General features: G+C 46.2%; 1 protein-coding gene across 1 annotated transcript in view; it reads right to left on the bottom strand.

The window, feature by feature from the left end:
• Positions 1–20,000, bottom strand: part of srpk3 (SRSF protein kinase 3) — a 34,926-nt gene that overhangs the window by 7,901 nt on the left and 7,025 nt on the right. Inside the window, exons 6-11 of the mRNA XM_078288410.1 lie at positions 12,027–12,114; positions 11,583–11,689; positions 11,058–11,223; positions 8,076–8,101; positions 4,929–5,021; positions 3,475–3,532 (exon numbers count right to left, since the gene is read on the bottom strand). Of these exons, the coding sequence (XP_078144536.1) occupies positions 3,475–3,532; positions 4,929–5,021; positions 8,076–8,101; positions 11,058–11,223; positions 11,583–11,689; positions 12,027–12,114 (538 nt within the window). The remainder of the gene's footprint in view (positions 1–3,474; positions 3,533–4,928; positions 5,022–8,075; positions 8,102–11,057; positions 11,224–11,582; positions 11,690–12,026; positions 12,115–20,000) is intronic.

A 20,000-nucleotide genomic window follows, 5' to 3' on the forward strand; every position in this document is an offset into this window, starting at 1 on the left:
ATCACTTCAAAGTAATGCAGATATTCCAGGTTGTGAAGTTTGTTGTGTCCGTTCTGAAGCGAGTCGGAGCCTCCAGCCTCCACCCAGCTGCTGCATCTGCTTTAATAACGCCATGTAACGGAATCGTTTTTTTAATAGCACTAACTGAAAATTTAACCATTGGAAAGGAAAATAGTAATGCAGTTTGTAAATATGACGACTGGGACTATCAGCAGTCTGCAGAATAGCAACATGTTATTATGTAACAGCTTTTCCAATGTTCTTTGTCCCTCTTTCTTATTAAATAAGAAGTTTCATTCAAGTAAATCGATTTTCTTTATTCTGGTCTAGATAAATAGCATAGATTGTCTCAGTGTAGGTTTTGGTCTCCAGTCTACTCTGTGTTGTCAAATGGGTTTTTGGCTTTTACTGAGTCAGAACAGCACCAGCAGCAGAGCGGCAGAACGCCACCTAGAGGCGCTTTCTGCTCTCGTGACTCGTCGGGTCGACATGATTTGGGGAGCGGGTGAGTTCTGATATTTCCTCATGGGTTGGATAGAGAAGCTTATCTTTTACAATGTTCATGCTTGATTCAAACATTTCAAATTAAATTGTTTCAATCTGTCTGCAAGTTAACATTAGCTAGCGATGATTATCCAGGCTAAACATCTGTGACATCATCAGTGGCGGCCCTTATTTACTGTGTTTATTACTTCTTCTACAAATGTATGGTCTTCTACTGGTCTTCCAGTGCTGTCGATTACTGTTTAGTTTGAGCTCAGAGAATTAACCGACGTCAGGATAAGAACGTTCCATAGCTAAGCCAGCGATGGGGTCAAAGTTCAATCCAATTAAAGTCTCAGCGATGGGCGCAACGACCATCGTAACGTTGACGCTGTACTATAAACTGCCCTTTAGATAAGGTTGTTTTTAACTAGCTACTGTCATTATATCCCCGAAATGAGTTTCGGGGATATAATGGATTCGCCCCACCTGCCGCGTCCGCCGTCTCGTCCCGTGAGACGGTAAATGCTAGAGCCATGAAACTTTGCACCATGGTCTAGTATGGCTTCAATTAGACCCACAAGAAATATGACCCTCATTGGCCTGATGGTGGCGCTATAATTAAAGGTCAAATATAAAAGTTTAAAGTGCTGTATCTCTCACACCGTTTGTCCGATTTACATGAAACTTGGTACACATGTCCAGCTGACCGTACTCTACAAATTTGCCATAAGGACCTCAAGGTTTGCCTGGAAAATTTTTGAGATATTTTGAATTATTTGAAAAACACATTTTAACATTTCCTCCTACACCGTTTGAGCGATTACCACCAAAATCGATCAGTAGCATCTATGGTCCTATGCTCTTTAAATTCTGTTCATAGATTGTTGATATCTACTGTAGTTTTGAAGATATTAACTCTTAAAGTTGTGAAGGAGGCGTGGCCTATAAGCTAAATTGTGATAACTTTGTGATAGATGGTCCAATCATCATGAAACTTGGACAACATGTTCACATATAATGAATGAAAAGCCATTCAAAAATTGACCAACAGGGGGCGCCACAAAGGCCAGAAAACTGTATCTCCTAATCCAACTGATGAAATTGCACGACATTCGGTACACATGCTCTAGGACCATGTCCTAGTCAAAATCTGAAGTTTGGTCGTCATTAGTGAAAGTGGGCGTGGCAATCATGTTCCAACCTTTATGTGGAACATGCACACCAATTTCCATACAGATCCGACCAGATTTTGCCCAACAGCAGCGTTTTGAGTGTACAGCTAAACACAGTGAAGCCAATACGAAGTTGGATATTGAACCTTTTAACTTGCTGTTATATTGTTCAGTATCAGAACTTGATGCTCGGGGCCTGACGGCTCAACAGCCTAATATGACAAAACTACAGTAATCTTAATGCAAACTTTCACGTTTCAGCTCTGGCTGCTGTACTGGCATGAACCCAGCCATCGCCGCTAGCGGTTATATTTAATTAGTTAAATGTATTATTGAGAGTTAAAAAAATAGTTAAGGTACATACCCTTTATTATTGGGGAGACAATCCCTACAGGATTATATCCATTCATTTTCGAGAGTAAGAATAATATAATTAACTTTAGATTAGCCCAGAAGGAAAAATTGTATTATTTGGCGAAATAAAAATAGTTGGGACATACAACCAATATAATTGGGAAGATTAACCCTGGCGTCTTATTGGCTTATTATCTCATAGGCTTCCGAGGATTGGGGAATTTCGGGGATAAACCCTTGCTGTCGCCCCGACAACATCCTAGATTTTATTTTTTTAAATTTCAATCAGGATTTTGTGAACACCACAGTACAGAGACAGCTCTTCTAGAGGTCACACATGATCCTCTGTGCAGCAGCCGGAGACTGTTCAGTCTTAATTCTTCTAGACCTCAGAGACCAGACCCTTTGGTACAGTCCACCACACCATCTTGATTTCGCTCTTACATCTCAAATAGAAATTTATAGTCTCTGTGGGAAATTCATCCCCAACTGCTGCATGTATTTCTTGTGGGGTACCCCAGGGCTCCGTTTTGGGTCCATTATTGTTTTGATAATTCTGATAAACAGATAAATTCAGCTGTGAAATCTAGCTTTTTTCAGCTCAGGATTATCTCTAAAATTAGGTTTATTTTAGAGATATTACTAGATATATTACTTTCTATCCCCCTCTGACCTTGACAGAGTTATTCATACTTTAATTTCCTCCAGGCTAGACTACTGCAACTCTTTATACTTCAGTATTTCCCAGGCTTCTATTTCCCGTTTACAGTTGGTTAAAAATGCTGCTTCTAGACTGTTGACCAAATGTGGAGAAAGAAACCACATCAGTCTAATCCTTGCATCCGTACACTGGCTCCCTGTCCAGTTCATGATTAACTTCAAAATACTTCTGCTTGTGTTTAAAGCTCTGCATGGCCTGCCTACATCTCAGAACTCCTCCTCACCCCCTACAGCACTGACAGGTCTCTCTTAGGTCCTCACACCGAGGTCTGCTGACTGTCCCATGGTCCCGGCGCCTGGCCTTCTCCGCTGCAGCTCCCAGACTGTGGAACAGTCTGCCTGGGAATATTAGGTCGTCCCAATCTGTCGCTGTTTACGACCCGTCTTAAAACCTATTTTTATTCTCTTGCTTTTAATTGATCTCTTTATCGCATTTTGTTTTCATGCCTGTATGTTTGCCTTGTATTGACTGTGTGTGTGTTTGCTCCTTTTTATCTGTTCCTCTGTGTTATTGTTGTGTGTGTGTATGTGTGTAAAGCACCTTGGTACCTTCTACTGTTTATTCAGTATGCTGTTTTGTAAAGCACTTTGGTACAAACATTGCTCTGTTTTTAAAGCGCTATATAAATAAACTTAAACTTAACTTAAACTTTAGTTGATTTATTAGTATAATAATACTAACCAGTCTACTATCTGTTAGTTTTAGTAATAATAATACTGATAACTAGCTGTTTCTACTCACAGTGTGAGTCTGTTTCCTCTGTAGGAAGCTCAGATACACCGTCTTCCTCCTCCATCCTCTGGACAGACAGACAGGTAGAGAGACAGACAGACAGACAGACAGTCAGACAGACAGACAGACAGACAGACAGGTAGAGAGACAGACAGACAGACAGACAGGTAGAGAGACAGACAGACAGACAGTCAGACAGACAGACAGACAGACAGACAGACAGACAGGGCAGAGAGACAGAGAGACAAATGTTATACTTTTATTTTGAAGGCAGAATGACCTGCCCTCCTGTACTATTCTGACTGTCTGAGAAGCTTCATGTGCTGATCGTAGTAGCAGTAGTAGTAGCAGTAGTAGTAGTAGTAGTAGTAGCAGTAGTAGTAGCAGTAGTAGTAGCAGTAGTAGTAGTAGCAGCAGTAGTAGCAGTAGTAGTAGTAGTAGTAGTAGCAGTAGTAGTAGCAGTAGTAGTAGTAGCAGCAGTAGTAGCAGTAGTAGTAGTAGTAGTAGTAGCAGTAGGAGTAGCAGTAGTAGCAGTAGTAGTAGTAGTAGTAGTAGTAGTAGTAGCAGTAGTAGCAGTAGTAGTAGTAGTAGTAGTAGCAGTAGTAGTAGTAGCAGTAGTAGCGGCAGTAGTAGCAGCAGTAGTAGTAGTAGGAGTAGCAGTAGTAGTAGCAGTAGTAGTAGTAGCAGCAGTAGTAGCAGTAGTAGTAGTAGTAGTAGTAGTAGCAGTAGTAGCAGTAGTAGTAGCAGTAGTAGTAGCAGTAGTAGCAGCAGTAGTAGTAGTAGCAGTAGTAGTAGCAGTAGTAGCAGTAGTAGTAGTAGTAGTAGTAGTAGTAGTAGCAGTAGTAGCAGTAGTAGTAGTAGTAGTAGTAGCAGTAGTAGTAGTAGCAGTAGTAGCGGCAGTAGTAGCAGCAGTAGTAGTAGTAGTAGTAGCAGTAGTAGTAGCAGTAGTAGTAGTAGTAGTAGTAGTAGTAGCAGTAGTAGCAGTAGTAGTAGCAGTAGTAGTAGCAGTAGTAGTAGCAGTAGTAGCAGTAGTAGCAGTAGTAGCAGCAGTAGTAGTAGCAGTAGTAGCGGCAGTAGTAGCGGTAGTAGTAGTAGCAGTAGTAGTAGCAGTAGTAGCGGCAGTAGTAGTAGCAGTAGTAGTAGCAGTAGTAGCAGTAGCAGTAGTAGTAGTAGCAGTAGTAGTAGCAGTAGTAGCGGTAGTAGTAGTAGCAGTAGTAGTAGCAGTAGTAGCAGTAGCAGTAGTAGTAGTAGCAGTAGTAGTAGCAGTAGTAGCGGTAGTAGTAGTAGCAGTAGTAGTAGCAGTAGTAGCAGTAGCAGTAGTAGTAGTAGTAGTAGCGGTAGTAGTAGTAGCAGTAGTAGTAGCAGTAGTAGTAGTAGCAGTAGTAGTAGCAGTAGTAGCGGCAGTAGTAGTAGCAGCAGCAGTAGTAGTAGTAGCAGCAGTAATAGTATTCATAGTATTTTACCTGTATATCCTCCAGTCTCTCCTCCAACAGTCTCTGTTGTCTCTTTGCTTTTCTCTTCAACTTCTTCTTCTTGTTTTTAGACAGCTTACCAACCTACACACACACACACACACACACACACACAGAGGAGGAGATGAGAGAGACAGCAGATCAAACAAGTTAAGTTTCTACACACCAACAGTGCAATACTACTGCTACAGTGGTCACACACACACGCACGCACACACACATGCACGCACACACTAGGGCTGAAACGATTACTCGACCTAATCGACTACGTCGATTACAAAAATACGTCGACGTGGATTTTTATCATCGACAAGTCGCATATCTGTACATTTTCAGGCTGTATCAGAGCTTCATACAGTCAGTGATGCAATGCACAAAGGCAGCGCTAGGTGGCAGCAGTGCTTAAAATGTCCAGCTGATCGACATGCAGTAGACAGGCAAAAAAGACGTTTCCCTAATGGAAGATGGCTGAAAATACCATGGAAAATACCACCGGACCTGCGGGACGTTCAAAGAAATTTACCGCGAGACCGAGCAGAGTAAAACCCTGTAGAGCAGAATGGAGAACAGCACCACACCGACATTTAAAATGAAAGTATCCCAGAGCCACTTCTGAAACTGATAGTAGTTGGTGAATAACGTTGTTCATGCTACCTGGCTGTCAGTGATGAGTAACGTGACTACAGACCTGATTTGTGCTGAAGCTCTGGCTGGTTATGGTTAGGTAACTACTGACCTGAGAGGATAAAGATAACTGACAGCTCTCATCTCCTAACAAAACTTTTTCATAAAACTTAAAAGCCATAAATCCACAGTCTGCTATTTTCTTTGTCACTAAATTAATGTTTATGTGAAGAGTATTTTATAATTTTGAATTAAACAAAGGCGCTCAAACAACAGTTACACAATGTTAAAGAACAAGCCCACAGTTAAAGTAGTAAATTCATCTGGTCTCTCGCCTCTACTTGTACACAGAGAATCCATGGCATTTTTACAGGCATGAAATTACTGAATAAAATTCATCAATACATTTCTGTATTATCAACATCTAAAACAATATTATTCTATCATAACATACAGAGGTGTGTTGACAGAAGTCTTGACAGAAGCTTCCTCCAGCTGCTCCTCAACGACTTCAGAGCTCAGTAAAGCTTTCAATGTTGAGCCGCTTGATCCAGTTTTATTTTGTTATGACTAATGTAACTAAGAAAATAATCGTTAGATTAATCGAAAAAATAGTCGACAGATTAATCGATTACCAAATAATCGTTAGTTGCAACCCTAGCACACACACACACACACACACAGTGTTATTACCTCCACCAAGGAGGTTATGTTTTCGGTGCCGTTTGTTTGTTTGTTTGTCTGTTAGCAGGATTACAGAAAAACTACTGGGCCGAGGAAGAACCCATTAAACTTTGGAGCGGATCTGGATCCGACTCACGAACAAGCAATAATAGCACGAACCTTGGCGGAGGTCTGCGCTCTCCGAATGCCCTTCTAGTTAACACTGCAACACTACTGAACAGTCCTCTCTCTCTCATTATACCAACAATGTGTTTGAAAATAAAAAGCTAACCCTAAAACAAAAAACAGAACAGAACACACACTGATCTACTGATGTTCCCACTGCTGTCAGATTAATGAAGACAGCTGCTTCCAACATCAAATCAGGTCAATATTTAATATCAATATTTACTGGAGCTGATCTGACTAAATCAGTCTGGTTTCTGGAAATAGCCTGTTAGCTTGTTAGCCTAGCCAACCTGTCAGTTACAGTTAATAAACAGTGAACAGCTGAAGTGAACCGGCAGCCATGATGGATGACAGACATTTTAGCATGGAGCTAATGTTAGCCTAGCCTAGCTCGTCCCACAACAACCCTGACCTCTGACCTGCTGTTCAGGACAGCAGTTAACACACACACACACACACACACACACACACACACCAAGGTGACTTCCTGTGTGTTACAATAACCATGGTGACAGTGTCTAAACTAGGGCTGGGTATCGAGAACCGGTTCCAGTTTAGTCCAGTTTAATCCCTAATTCACCAGAATTGTTAAACCACTGCAACGATCCCTCTGATCAATCTGCCTGATCAGTAAAACTGTCCAACAGCTGATGATTGTCCAGTCACAAACAATGATGTCATTATATCCCCGAAACTAGGACGCTGTCGGGGGCGACAGCAAGGGTTTATCCCCAAAATTCCCCGATCCTCGAAGGCCCCATTAAGTCAAATGTAATAAAAAGCCATTCAGTAATAACACAATAAGACTCCAGGGTTAATCTTCCCAATTATATTGGTTGTATGTCCCAACTACTTTTATTTTGCCAAATAATACATTTGTTCCTTCTGGGCTAATCTTCATAATAATAAAGTTTGCATACCATAACTATTTTTATATCACAAATTAACAAAGTTAACCAGTTAATTATATTATTATTACTCCTAAACACTCCAAAATGAATGGATATAATCCTCCAGGGATTGTCTCCCCAATAATAAAGGGTAGCAGCTCTTCCAGCCTTCTGCAGAACACAAGCTGCTGCAGAACAATTCTTTAGGGTTCCAACAAATGAAAAAACATAAAGAAATAACCAGAAATTTCCTCCCAACAGCAGAATCCAAATGTTCTGATTTCACTGTGGCTCCAAAAGTCCAATATTTACCACATTACCTCCTAGAGGTTCCTCACTTGGTTCTGAACGGTGGGAACTGTCACTGCAGCAGCAGCTGCTGCCTTCAAGTGCTGTCGCAAATATTGGAATTATGGGCGGAACATGCTGAACGACCCAATAAAGTGGTAAATACTCATGGGAATCCAATTACCTGATTTTTTTCAATTGTTCTTGTAAAGTAAGGTATTATGCAAATGAGCCTGAGCTTAACTCTACACAGCAAGTCTGTCTGGAGAAATAAAACAAAGTGAACTCCACTAAAGCTGCATGTCGTAGAAAATGTTTACAGTACGAATCGATAAAGAACTGGATCGATAGGAAGAATCAAAAACGGCACCGGAATCAGTAAAATCCTAGCGATACCCAGCTCTAGTCTAAACTCACTGGAGAGAATTAACCAATCAGAACACAGATAGCATCACACCTGTAAGCCACACACCTGGACACTTACCTGAGCGTCTCTGGGAGCCGTGCTGACTAGAGAGAGACATAGAGACACACACAGAGAGAGAGAGAGACAGAAAGACGGAGATAGAGAGAGAGAAAGACAGCGATAGAGAGAGAGAGAGAGAAAGACAGAGATAGAGAGAGAGACAGAAAGACAGAGATAGAGACAGAGAGAGAGAGAGAGATAGAAAGACAGAGATAGAGAGAGAAAGACAGCGATATAGAGAGAGAGAGAAAGAGAGATAGAGAGAGAGAAAGACAGAGATAGAGAGAGACAGAAAGAGAGAGAGAGAGAGAGAGAGAGAAAGACAGAGAGAGAGAGAGAGAGACAGAAAGACAGAGATAGAAAGAGAGAGAAAGACAGACAGAGAGAGAGACAGACAGGAAGAGAGAGAGGGGGGAGGGCAGGAAAAAGAAAGGAAGTAAAGACAAGGATGCAGACAGACAGACAAGCAGACAGACAGACAGACAGACAGACAAGCAGATAGACAGGCAGACAGACAGACAGACAGGAGAAACAGCAGAGTTAGAACCCAGTAGAGAGATAGAGACAGGAGAAGAAAGGAAGACAGTTCAGAAAGCAGATAGACAGGCAGACAGACAGACATGTAGCTATCTCCATCTATCTGTCTATCTACAGTCCTGGCTGACTCCAGTGCTGCTGTTAACTGGACCAACTGAACTGACTGGACCGCCTGGAGCAACTGAACTGACTGGACCACCTGGAGCAACTGAACTGACTGGACCACCTGGAGCAACTGAACTGACTGGACCACCTGGAGCAACTGAACTGACTGGACCACCTGGACCAACTGTACCAAATGTGGACCAACTGGACCACCTGGACCAACTGTACCAACTGTGGACCAACTGGACCAACTGGACCACCTGGAGCAACTGAACTGACTGGACCACCTGGACCAACTGTACCAAATGTGGACCAACTGGACCACCTGGACCAACTGGACCAACTGTGGACCAACTGGACCAACTGGACCACCTGGACCAACTGTACCAACTGTGGACCAACTGGACCACCTGGAGCAACTGTGGACCAACTGGACCACCTGGACCAACTGAACTGACTGGACCAACTGAACTGACTGGACCACCTGGACCAACTGAACTGACTGGACCACCTGGAGCAACTGAACTGTCTGGACCACCTGGACCAACTGTACCAACTGTGGACCAACTGGACCACCTGGACCAACTGTACCAACTGTGGACCAACTGGACCACCTGGACCACCTGGACCAACTGTACCAACTGTGGACCAACTGGACCACCTGGACCACCTGGACCAACTGGACCACCTGGACCACCTGGACCAACTGTACCAACTGGACCACCTGGACCAACTGTGGACCAACTGGACCACCTGGAGCAACTGAACTGACTGGACCACCTGGACGAACTGAACTGACTGGACCACCTGGAGCAACTGAACTGACTGGACAACCTGGAGCAACTGAACTGACTGGACCACCTGGACCAACTGAACTGACTGGACCAACTGAACTGACTGGACCACCTGGACCAACTGTACCAACTGTGAACCAACTGGACCACCTGGACCAACTGTACCAACTGTGGACCAACTGGACCAACTGTACCAACTGTGGACCAACTGTGGACCAACTGGACCACCTGGACCAACTGTGGACCAACTGGACCACCTGGAGCAACTGAACTGACTGGACCACCTGGAGCAACTGAACTGACTGGACCACCTGGACCAACTGTACCAACTGTGGACCAACTGGATCACCTGGACCAACTGTGGACCAACTGGACCAACTGGACCACCTGGACCAACTGTGGACCAACTGGACCAACTGAACTGACTGGACCACCTGGACCAACTGAACTGACTGGACCACCTGGACCAACTGTACCAACTGTGGACCAACTGGACCAACTGCGGACCACCTGGAGCAACTGTACCAACTGTGGACCAACTGGACCACCTAGACCAACTGTGTACCAACTGTACCAACTGTGGACCAACTGGACCACCTGGAGCAACTGAACTGACTGGACCCCCTGGACCAACTGTACCAACTGTGGACCAACTGGACCAACTGGACCACCTGGACCAACTGTGGACAACCTGGACCAACTGAACTGACTGGACCAACTGAACTAACCGGACCAACTGAACTGACTGGACCACCTGGACCAACTGAACTAACCGGACCAACTGAACTGACTGGACCACCTGGACCAACTGAACTAACCGGACCAACTGAACTAACTGAACTAACTAAACTAACCAGACCAACTGGACCAACTGTACTAACTGGACCAACTGAACTAACTGGACTAACTGGACCAACTGTACTAACTGGACCAACTGAACTAACCGGACCTATTGAACTAACCGGACAAACTGTACTAACTGGACCAATTGAACTAACTGGACCAACTGTACTAACTGGACCAACTGAACTAACTGGACCAACTGTACTAACTGGACCAACTGAACTAACCAGACCATCTGAACTAACCGGACCACCTGGACCAACTATACTAACTGGACCAACTGAACTAACCGGACCAGCTGGACCAACTGTACTAACTGGACCAACTGAACTAACTGGACCAGCTGGACCAACTGTACTAACTGGACCAACTGAACTAACCAGACCAACTGTACTAACCGGACCAACTGTATTAACCGGACCAACTGAACTAACTGGACCAGGTGGACCAAGTGGACCAACTGGAAACCAGTCTGACTCCACTGGAGAAACTGAAGGAACATCTGCACACTAACCTGTATGATACTGTTACTGATCTACATACATAATTACAGTACTGGCATGTTATTATAAGATATTATAATGAGGAGGCGGTCCTATCTGAAGTGGAATCTACAAACTGACTACACCACACCACACAAACACGCTGTGTTGGTGTGGTGTGGTGTCTCTCTGTCTCCATCAATCCTTTCCATCTAGCCAATCACACGGTTGCTCCTCACCTGAAGACCCGGAAGGGGGCGGGGCTCCGGCTCGTTGCCAGATGGTCGCCTCAGCCGCCAATCTCCTGACGTAAACCTCGTCAACGTCCAATAGGATGTTCTCTGGTTTGATGTCTGTGTGGATGATCTTACACTTGGTGTGGAGGTAGTCCAGACCCTGGAGGACCTACACACACACACACACACACACACACACACACACAGTCATGTGGTATTAGAGAAGTGTGCAGTCAGAGGTATAACACGTGTTGCCTTCATGGTCTCCATTAAACTCTGACTTTCAAGCTCTACACTCCTAACTCTGACTCATGGTGCGTTCAGATGCTTTGGTTGGAAACAAGCAGAACCAGAACACAGTTTGCTCTGTGTTTTAAACAGCAGTTTGATCAGACTGGCTGTTGGCGGACTGTCTCTCTGTCTGTCTGTCTCTCTGTCTGTCTGTCTCTCTACCTGTCTGTTTCTCCGTCTCTGTGTGTGTGTGTGTGTGTGTGTACAGTGTGTGTGTGTGTGTGTGTGTGCTCCCACCTGTCTGATAATACTCTTCACACACACCAGTGGAAGTCCCATGTAGTTCGACTTGATGATCCACTTCAACAGCTGATGACCCAAAACCTCCAGAACCATACAGACATCTGACTGCTGCTGAGGAAACTACTGACACACTACTGACACACTACAGACAGACAGACAGACATCTGACAGGCTGCTGAGGAAACTACTGACACACTACAGACAGACAGACAGACAGGCAGACAGACAGACATCTGACAGGCTGCTGAGGAAACTACTGACAAGCTACAGATAGACAAACATCTGACAGACAGGTAGTCAGACAGACTGGTAGACAGACAGGTAGACAGACAGATAGTCAGACAGACAGACAGACAGGTAGACAGACAGGTAGTCAGACAGACAGACAGACAGACAGACAGGTAGACAGACAGGTAGTCAGACAGACAGGTAGGATACGGACTCCGTTGACTCCAGATATTTTGAAGTCGTCGATCAGCTGGACGATGGTTTCTCTGTAGGGGTCAGAGGGGTCGCTGTCCCGCACCTGACACACACACACACACACAAACACACACACACACACAAACAGAGAGACACACACAGTCAGATAGAGTCTGGTGACTCATATAGAAATGCCTCTTTCCTCTGTCCAGCTGGACAGCAGTAACCTGATCTGAACCTGACTAACTGTCTGAATGATCCCCTGAACCTGAATGAGGTCATAGTCAGTAAGCAGAATCACATTAAGACATGTACAGTATCCTGATTTCAGTCTCATTATTGAAGCAGTTCAGACTGTAAACACCTGAATCCAACCAGGACTCTCTATCCACCGCCTGACGCTCCTCTGCCTTCCAGAGGCTGAACTGGTTTCAGAGGAGAAAGAGACTGACAGCAGGAAACAGAAGGAGAGGCTGAAACTGAGCATGCTCAGGATTTAGAGGGAAAGGGAGATCATGAAGTTTTCAGTAAAGTCTGAAACTGTCCGAGTCTCCAGTGATTCTCCTCTGTCCTGCTGACCGGACTCTGCTCCGCAGCATGGAGACAGGAACAGCCTAAAGACTGGACTCCTCCCCCAGTCAGAGACAGAGACAGAGGCAGGGAGAGACAGAGAGAGAGAGAGAGAGAGAGAGAGAGAGAGAGAGAGAGAGAGAGAGAGAGAGAGAGACAGACAGACAGAGAGAGAGCGAGACAGAGAGAGACAGACAGACAGAGAGAGAGCTCCATGCACATTTGATAACAACACTGATCTACAAACTGCATCAGACTGCAACAGACCGTCTGGCTGGATTTACAGTCTTAACCCTCACATCGATAGTCATGTTTCATTTCATTGCTTTCCCTAAATGAATATAGGGAAAGTTACTATGTATTTGTGATTCAAATACTAAGAGTATAAAGTATGTATATATATATATACAGTATATACATACATATATATATACGCATATGTAGGCTATTATGCTAAAAGAATGTAGTTCATAGACCTTTGCTTCCAGCTTTCTCCCTGACCAGATGCTCTCTGCTTTGCTCCCTGCCTGCTTATCTATTTTCAGCAATATTTTCCCGTTTTTCCCTGCTGACCAACTATTTTTAAGTATTTTTTCTGTTGCTGTTCTCTTTTATCTTTTTAAAAAAAAAATGTTATTGTTACTGTGGGAAAATGCCGATGGTTAAAGTCAGTGACTCTTCCTCCTGCTCTGGCTGTGCTGGCTGCCTTCGGTTATCACAGCAAATTGTTGAACTGGAAGGAAGGATTCTCACACTTTACCAAATTAACCAGGATGAGCAGCTCATTGACACGCTGTTTGAGTCTTCAGCCCGCATTCCTCATGTAAAAACATCTGGTAAAACTACAGACTCCGACACTACGACCCATACTACGGACCTAGCCGACACTCTCCCCTGGCTTGACCCAACCGCAAATGGACCGGCCGCGGAGGCATCCCCTCTGCCACTCGCTACAGACCCGACCGACGCCATCTCCGAGCCGCAAGGTGGACCGGCCCCGGAGACATCCACACCGCTACTCGCCACAGATATGGGCTATTGGCACAACAAGGGTGCTAGACCAAAAGTCTCTACTCCTGGTGAGCTGTGGTCGGACATTGTCCGCCGTAGGGGCAGCGGAGGAAACAACAACAAAAACAAGAGGAAACCCCAATACTCTCCCCAATATACTCCCCGGCCAGGACTACAACTGGAAAACAGGTGCAAAATACTCAGTGAGCTGGATCTAATGACTGCTAATGCTAATGACGGCACTTCCATGATGCAGCCTAGTACTAGCCGCAGAGCTAATGCTAATGCTAATGCCAGCACTGGTCCCGGTGCTAACATTAATGCTACCCAGGCACTCAACACCGCCGGCTACCTCCAGGCGGAAAATGCGGCCTGCTAATCCACATGCTAACCATGCTAGGTCGGCAAATCGTCGGGAAAAATCTCGCAATCAAGCCACTACCCAAGCTACAACTTGTGAAACTTTACTTGTTGGGGATTCAGTAACTAGAGATATCCAGAGCTCGACGATGGTCAACTGCTTTCTCCCTAATGCTGCGGTCAGGCGAGTAGCCGAGCTGCTACCGGAGATCCTCTCCAGCCAACAGAACGTGAAGAAGATTGTTGTTCACGTGGGATCATATGACATTCTCCCCAGGAAACCATATGGGTCTGAACTACTGGAAGAGGACTTCACCCACTTGATGGAGTTGCTAGGCAAGCTGCCTGTACAGGCATTTATCTCAGGCCCCATCCCGACACTCAACAGGGGAGCTGGAACTTTCAGCAGGCTCCTCAGTCTCAACACATGGCTGGCATCAGCTTGTGTTGCTCACAGGGTGAACTTTATTGACAATTTTAACATTTTCTGGGAGCGAAAAAGTCTTTTTTTAGGTATTCATCCAAACTGGATTGAGACTCGTGCGCTTAGGGCCAACATGATACATGGACTTCAAAATCCCTCCTCTGGATTGCTGGGAAAAATGCAAAGAAAGCCAGAGAAAGAAATAAGGACAAATGTGAAGGACAAAAACATTGATAAGGAGCATGCGTCATCCCCCTACACCCCCTCCTCCCCCTCCTCCCCCCTCTCCTCTGACATGTTTCTGGGCCTGACTGAAGGCATGGAGAAGAAACTCAACATGGCTGTCAGACACATGACCCCACAGCGTGCTCCTGAAACTCCCCTGATGTCCTGGAGGCAGGTGGTGAGGGAGGTGGGAGGAAGGGCAGTGATGGGTTTAGTGGAGATGTAGACCTGTGTATCATCAGCGTAGCAATGAAAGTGGACACCATGGTGACGGAAGATTGTGCCCAGGGGAAGGAGGTAGATGATGAATAGGAGTGGACCCAGTACTGACCCCTGGGGGACACCCAGTGGAACAGCAGAACACCTTGACCTGTGGTTCCTCAGTTGGACATACTGTTGTCTGTCAGTGAGATATGATGAGAACCAGGAGAGTGCAACACCAGTAATCCCAATGTCAGCCAGGTGCTCCAGGAGTAGTGGGTGGGAGATGGTGTCGAAGGCAGCACTGAAGTCAAGGAGGATAAGGATGGTAAGCAGTCCAGAGTCAGCTGCACAGAGGAGGTTGTTGGTGATTTTAACCAGGGTTGTTTCAGTACTGTGTTTGGGGCGGAAACCAGATTGGAAGGGTTCATGGAGGTTGTTTGAGTCAAGGTGGGACTGAAGTTGAGCGGCAACCACCTTCTCAAGAGTTTTGGAAATGAAGGAAAGGTTGGAGATGGGCCTGTAATGGTTCAGGTCAGCTGGTTCAGCACCGGGTTTTTTGAGGGTGGGTGTAATTGCAGCCATTTTGAGAGTGGGGGGTACAGTTCCAGAGGTGAGGGAGGAGTTCATTATTTTTGTGATCATGGGGGAAATGGATGGCAGACAGGCTTTGACGAGGGTAGTGGGGAGGGGATCAAGCTGACAGGTAGTGGATTTGGTTGGCCCGTGGTAACCATCCAAGGTGGGTCCCCTGGGGAAGTGCATGACGAGGCCAGCTGTAGGTGGATGGTGTTGATTTTGGTGTCAAAGAATTGCAGAAAGGCAGTGCAGTGGTCAGTGGAGATATTTAGAGGGAGGGTTCTAGGAAGTAGGTGGCTGACTGTCGAGAAGAGGGCTCTAGTATTGCCTTTACCAGTACTGATGAGGTTGGAATAGTAGGAGGATTTGGCAGTGGAGAGGGCGTTCTTGTAGTGGCGTAGGTGTTCAACGTAGATTTGGGTGTGCTCTGAGAGTCCGGTCTTTTTGCACAGCCGCTCGAGTCGACGACCAGTGGTTTTAAGCTGGCGAAGGCCAGCGGTGTACCAGGGAGCGGTGTGGGCAAAGGAGACTATGCAGGTTTTCAGGGGGGCCAGGGCGTCAAGGGAAGAGGAGAGACAGTCATTGTAGTGACTCACCAAGTCAGCAGGGGAGGAGGATGGGGAAGGGCTGGGGTAGGAGTTAATGAGGGTGATGAGATCTGTGGGGTTGATGTGTTTAATGTTTCTGAAGGTGATGGTCCATTGCTCTTTTACTTTGGATAAGGGGGCATAAACCACAAAGAGCACAACTTTGTGGTCGGAGATGGGGAACTCGGCATCAGCGAGGTTACAGGGAGTGATACCAGTGCAGCAGATTAAGTCTAGTATGTGACCTTTGTTATGTGTTGGGAAATTAACGTGTGATACCAAGACAGTCAAGGAGTGAAGTGAAATCATTGGCAAAAACACTGGAAGGGTCATCAATGTGGATGTTAAAGTCACCCAGGAGGATAACAGTAGGGGACATTGCACATACAGATGTTAATAACGATGAAAATTGAGTGAGAAAAACAGCGGACGGCTTTGGTGGTCTGTAGATGGTAACAATAATGATGGGTTTAGAACCTGTGAGTTTTACAGCTAAACATTCAAAAGAGGAGTGATGGGGGACAGTGACAGCATTGACTTTGATGTTCTCACGATAGAGCACAGCAAGAGCACAGCAAGACCACCCCCCCTCCCGGTAGCACGGGGTATACTAATGTAGACAAAGCCCGGTGGGACAGCTTCGTTAAGCTGGGAGAAGTCATTTGGCTGTTGCCAGGTCTCAGTGAGGCATAAAAAGTCAAGCTTTCTGTCCATACTAAGCTCATAAACCAGCAGGGCCTTACTGGTAAGAGATCGTACATTAAAAAGAGCCAGTTTTAAACAGTCAAGTGGTGCATAGGTGGCTGCCTTGGGCAGGGGGGGGATAACACACTGTGATTAACAGTACGGGTGCAGTGCGAGGGGGGAGGGGCTCAGTGGACCAAAAAGAGCGAATGTTTGTGTTGCTGTTGTGTTGTGCGTATTGAAAGTTCCGACGAGATCCACGATGTACATATCTTGGTCGTTTGAGAATGTCACGATGGGCAAGCAGAGCTGGAGGGGTCCTAAAGTGGGATCGGAGATGCAGCAGCTCTGTTGCAGAGTATTTCAGCGGCAGGGGGGCGCTCGTGACGGTGAAACACAGAGCGATCCATATGAAGAGTTTGATAATCCACATGATGGTGAGAAAAGTTTAAAACAGTGTAATCCAGCAGTTTGATGATCCAGATGATGATGAGGAAGCTACAAATCCAGCGTGGAAGAGGCGGAGGAGTAGAGTGTATTGGCTGTAGCCACAAAGCTACACTCGGGGCGGGGAGACCAGACACACCCCGCTGGGCCACGCAGCAGGTTAGCCGGCAGGCAGGGATGGGGCAACCTCCGCATTAGCGATAATCCACGGGAACGACTTGGTACCCAGGAGAGCAGGCAGAATAGCAGTAAACAGCCCCAATCAAGCGTGCATGACAAGGCACACCAGATCAGAGTATCCAGCCACAGAGAGCACAGAGGAGACCCGACAGTCCCATAAAGGTGAGCCCTTACCGGCGAGGTTAGCTCCAGGCTACAGAGTGTCAGTCCCATAGAGGTGAGCCCTTTACCGGCGAGGTTAGCTCCAGGCTACCGAGTGTCAGTCCCATAGAGGTGAGCCCTTTACCGGCGAAGTTAGCTCCAGGCTACCGAGTGTCAACACAGTAGCGCCGAGCACACATAGAGAGAACCAGACTGCTAAACTGCTATTTTGGCGTCACAAGGTGTCAGACCGGACAGGCTAAGCAGTTTATAACTGACGGATTTAAACAAATCAAACAAATCAAACAAAACACAATAAATCACGGTGGAGGCGCGGCAGCAACTTGCCAGCGGTCCCTCCCCAGAAGTCAAACTATGGCTGCTACACTGAATTACTGTTAACGATTGTGGCAATACAATGACGCAAAACCACCTTGAAATTCTGAAAACTATAAAAGAGACCGAGACCGAGACCAAGCCCTAGACCAAGACAGAGACCGAGACCAAGCCCTAGACCGAGACCGAGACCAAGCCCAAACCCAAACCTAAGCCCTAGACCAAGACCAAGAGCCCTAGACCGAGACCAAGAGCCCTAGACCGAGACCAAGCCCAAGCCCAAGCCCAAGACCAAACCTAAGCCCTAGACCAAGACCAAGAGCCCTAGACCGAGACCAAGCCCTAGACCGGACCCTAGACTGAGACCAAGCCCAAGCTCGAGACCAAGTCCTAGACTGAGACCAAGCCCGAGACTAAGCCGAAGACAGAGACCAAGCCCTAGACCAGGGGTATTCAACTAAAATTCAAGGAGGTCCAGTCAGTAAAATTTCTTCCCATCAAAGGTCCAAAGTATCATAATGTCTAACTTGTGCTGTGATTCTTTGGCCTATATGTAGTTGTCGTATGACTTGACAAATAAAATAAACAATGTACATTTTGTTTCATAGTGGCGCTTCACATTAACACCTTTTCCCACAGAGCAGCCGAGGGCATCAGGAGGCAAATTCAGGTCAGTCAGTCAGGCAGGCAGTCAGGCAGTGAGTGAGTCAGTCAGTCAGTCAGTCAAGCAGTCAGGCAGTGAGTGAGTCAGTCAGTCAGGCAGTCAGGCAAGCAGTCAGGCAGTCAGTCAGTCAGGCAGTCAGGCAGTGAGTGAGTCAGTCAGGCAGTGAGTGAGTCAGTCAGTCAGGCAGTCAGGCAGTGAGTGAGTCAGTCAGTCAGGCAGTCAGGCAGTCAGGCAGTGAGTGAGTCAGTCAGTCAGTCAGGCAGTGAGTGAGTCAGTCAGTCAGTCAGGCAGTCAGGCAGTCAGGCAGTGAGTGAGTCAGTCAGTCAGGCAGTCAGGCAGTCAGGCAGTGAGTGAGTCAGTCAGTCAGTCAGTCAGTCAGGCAGTGAGTGAGTCAGTCAGTCAGTCAGTCAGGCAGTGAGTGAGTCAGTCAGTCAGGCAGTCAGGCAGTGAGGCAGTGAGTGAGTCAGTCAGTCAGTCAGTCAGGCAGTGAGTGAGTCAGTCAGGTCGCTTAGTGAGATGATGCGCTTCGTCAGTTGGCCTCTAGAGGGCGTCTCTGACTGTGAGCTGCAGTGTTTCCATACAGAGGCACAAAATCAGAAGTTGCTCAGTGTGTATAAATGGATCTAAATGGATCTCTAATGGCCTGATGTGACATCACATCCTGTCTGTAATGTGGAGATGTACAGACAGCAGACCAGCAGACTGAACTCAGTCAGTCTCCTGCTGTGAAAACAAAGTGAAACTTAACATCCACAGTCAGGAACAGATCTGCAGACAGTAACTCTTCTTCTGCCCTGCAGACTTTAACGGTAGGTGACGTCATCTTGTGGTGTTTAAGTAACGTTAGTGGAGTTAGATCATGTAACTGTCGCAGTGCTTCAGGGCAGAGAACTGAACACACTGTGGGTCTGAACAGGATCTGTGCTTGTTCTTACCACCACGGGTTCAGAACAAGACAGACTGGTTTAGAACTTGTTGTGGGGAGAATGAAGGCATGTTGGCCTGTTCATTCATCCTTGAAAGCTCGATTTTCTGCATCTACTTTTTGTATTTTGGAGTGAGACATGCTGTCATATCTCTCTATGTAGCTTTGTCTCTCTCTCGCTCTCTGTGCGTTTCCCTAACGATCTCTCAATGCACCGTAAACAATCGCTTTGATTGGCTGAGTTCAGTGAAGTAGACGCATGTGATTGGTCTGTGACCTCCTAGCTCCACTGAGCGTTTACCGTATGAGCTGATGTAGCTGCGCCTAAGGTCTACAGCTCCTATTTGACACCATCAACAACATCGTCACTCCTGCACCCCCTGATGTGCCTGTATTTTCAAATGAGGATTGCAGTAATTTACTCTCCTTCTTTGTGGATAAGGTTAGAGATGTTAGGGCAAGCATCATCCCCTCTTCCCCCACTCCCCTTTCCGTCTGCCCAACTCTGCCGTCAATTTTGAACTGCTTCTCTCCCATTTCCCTGCAAGACCTCATTGATCTGGTGGGCACTATGAAAACTTCTTCAAGCCCCTTAGATAACTTACCAACATCTATGTTTAAAAATGTACTTAGGTCTATTGGTCCGTGCCTGGTG

Source organism: Centroberyx gerrardi, chromosome 14 (assembly GCF_048128805.1).
Source record: "Centroberyx gerrardi isolate f3 chromosome 14, fCenGer3.hap1.cur.20231027, whole genome shotgun sequence".
In the NCBI taxonomy this organism is placed as follows: domain Eukaryota; kingdom Metazoa; phylum Chordata; class Actinopteri; order Beryciformes; family Berycidae; genus Centroberyx; species Centroberyx gerrardi.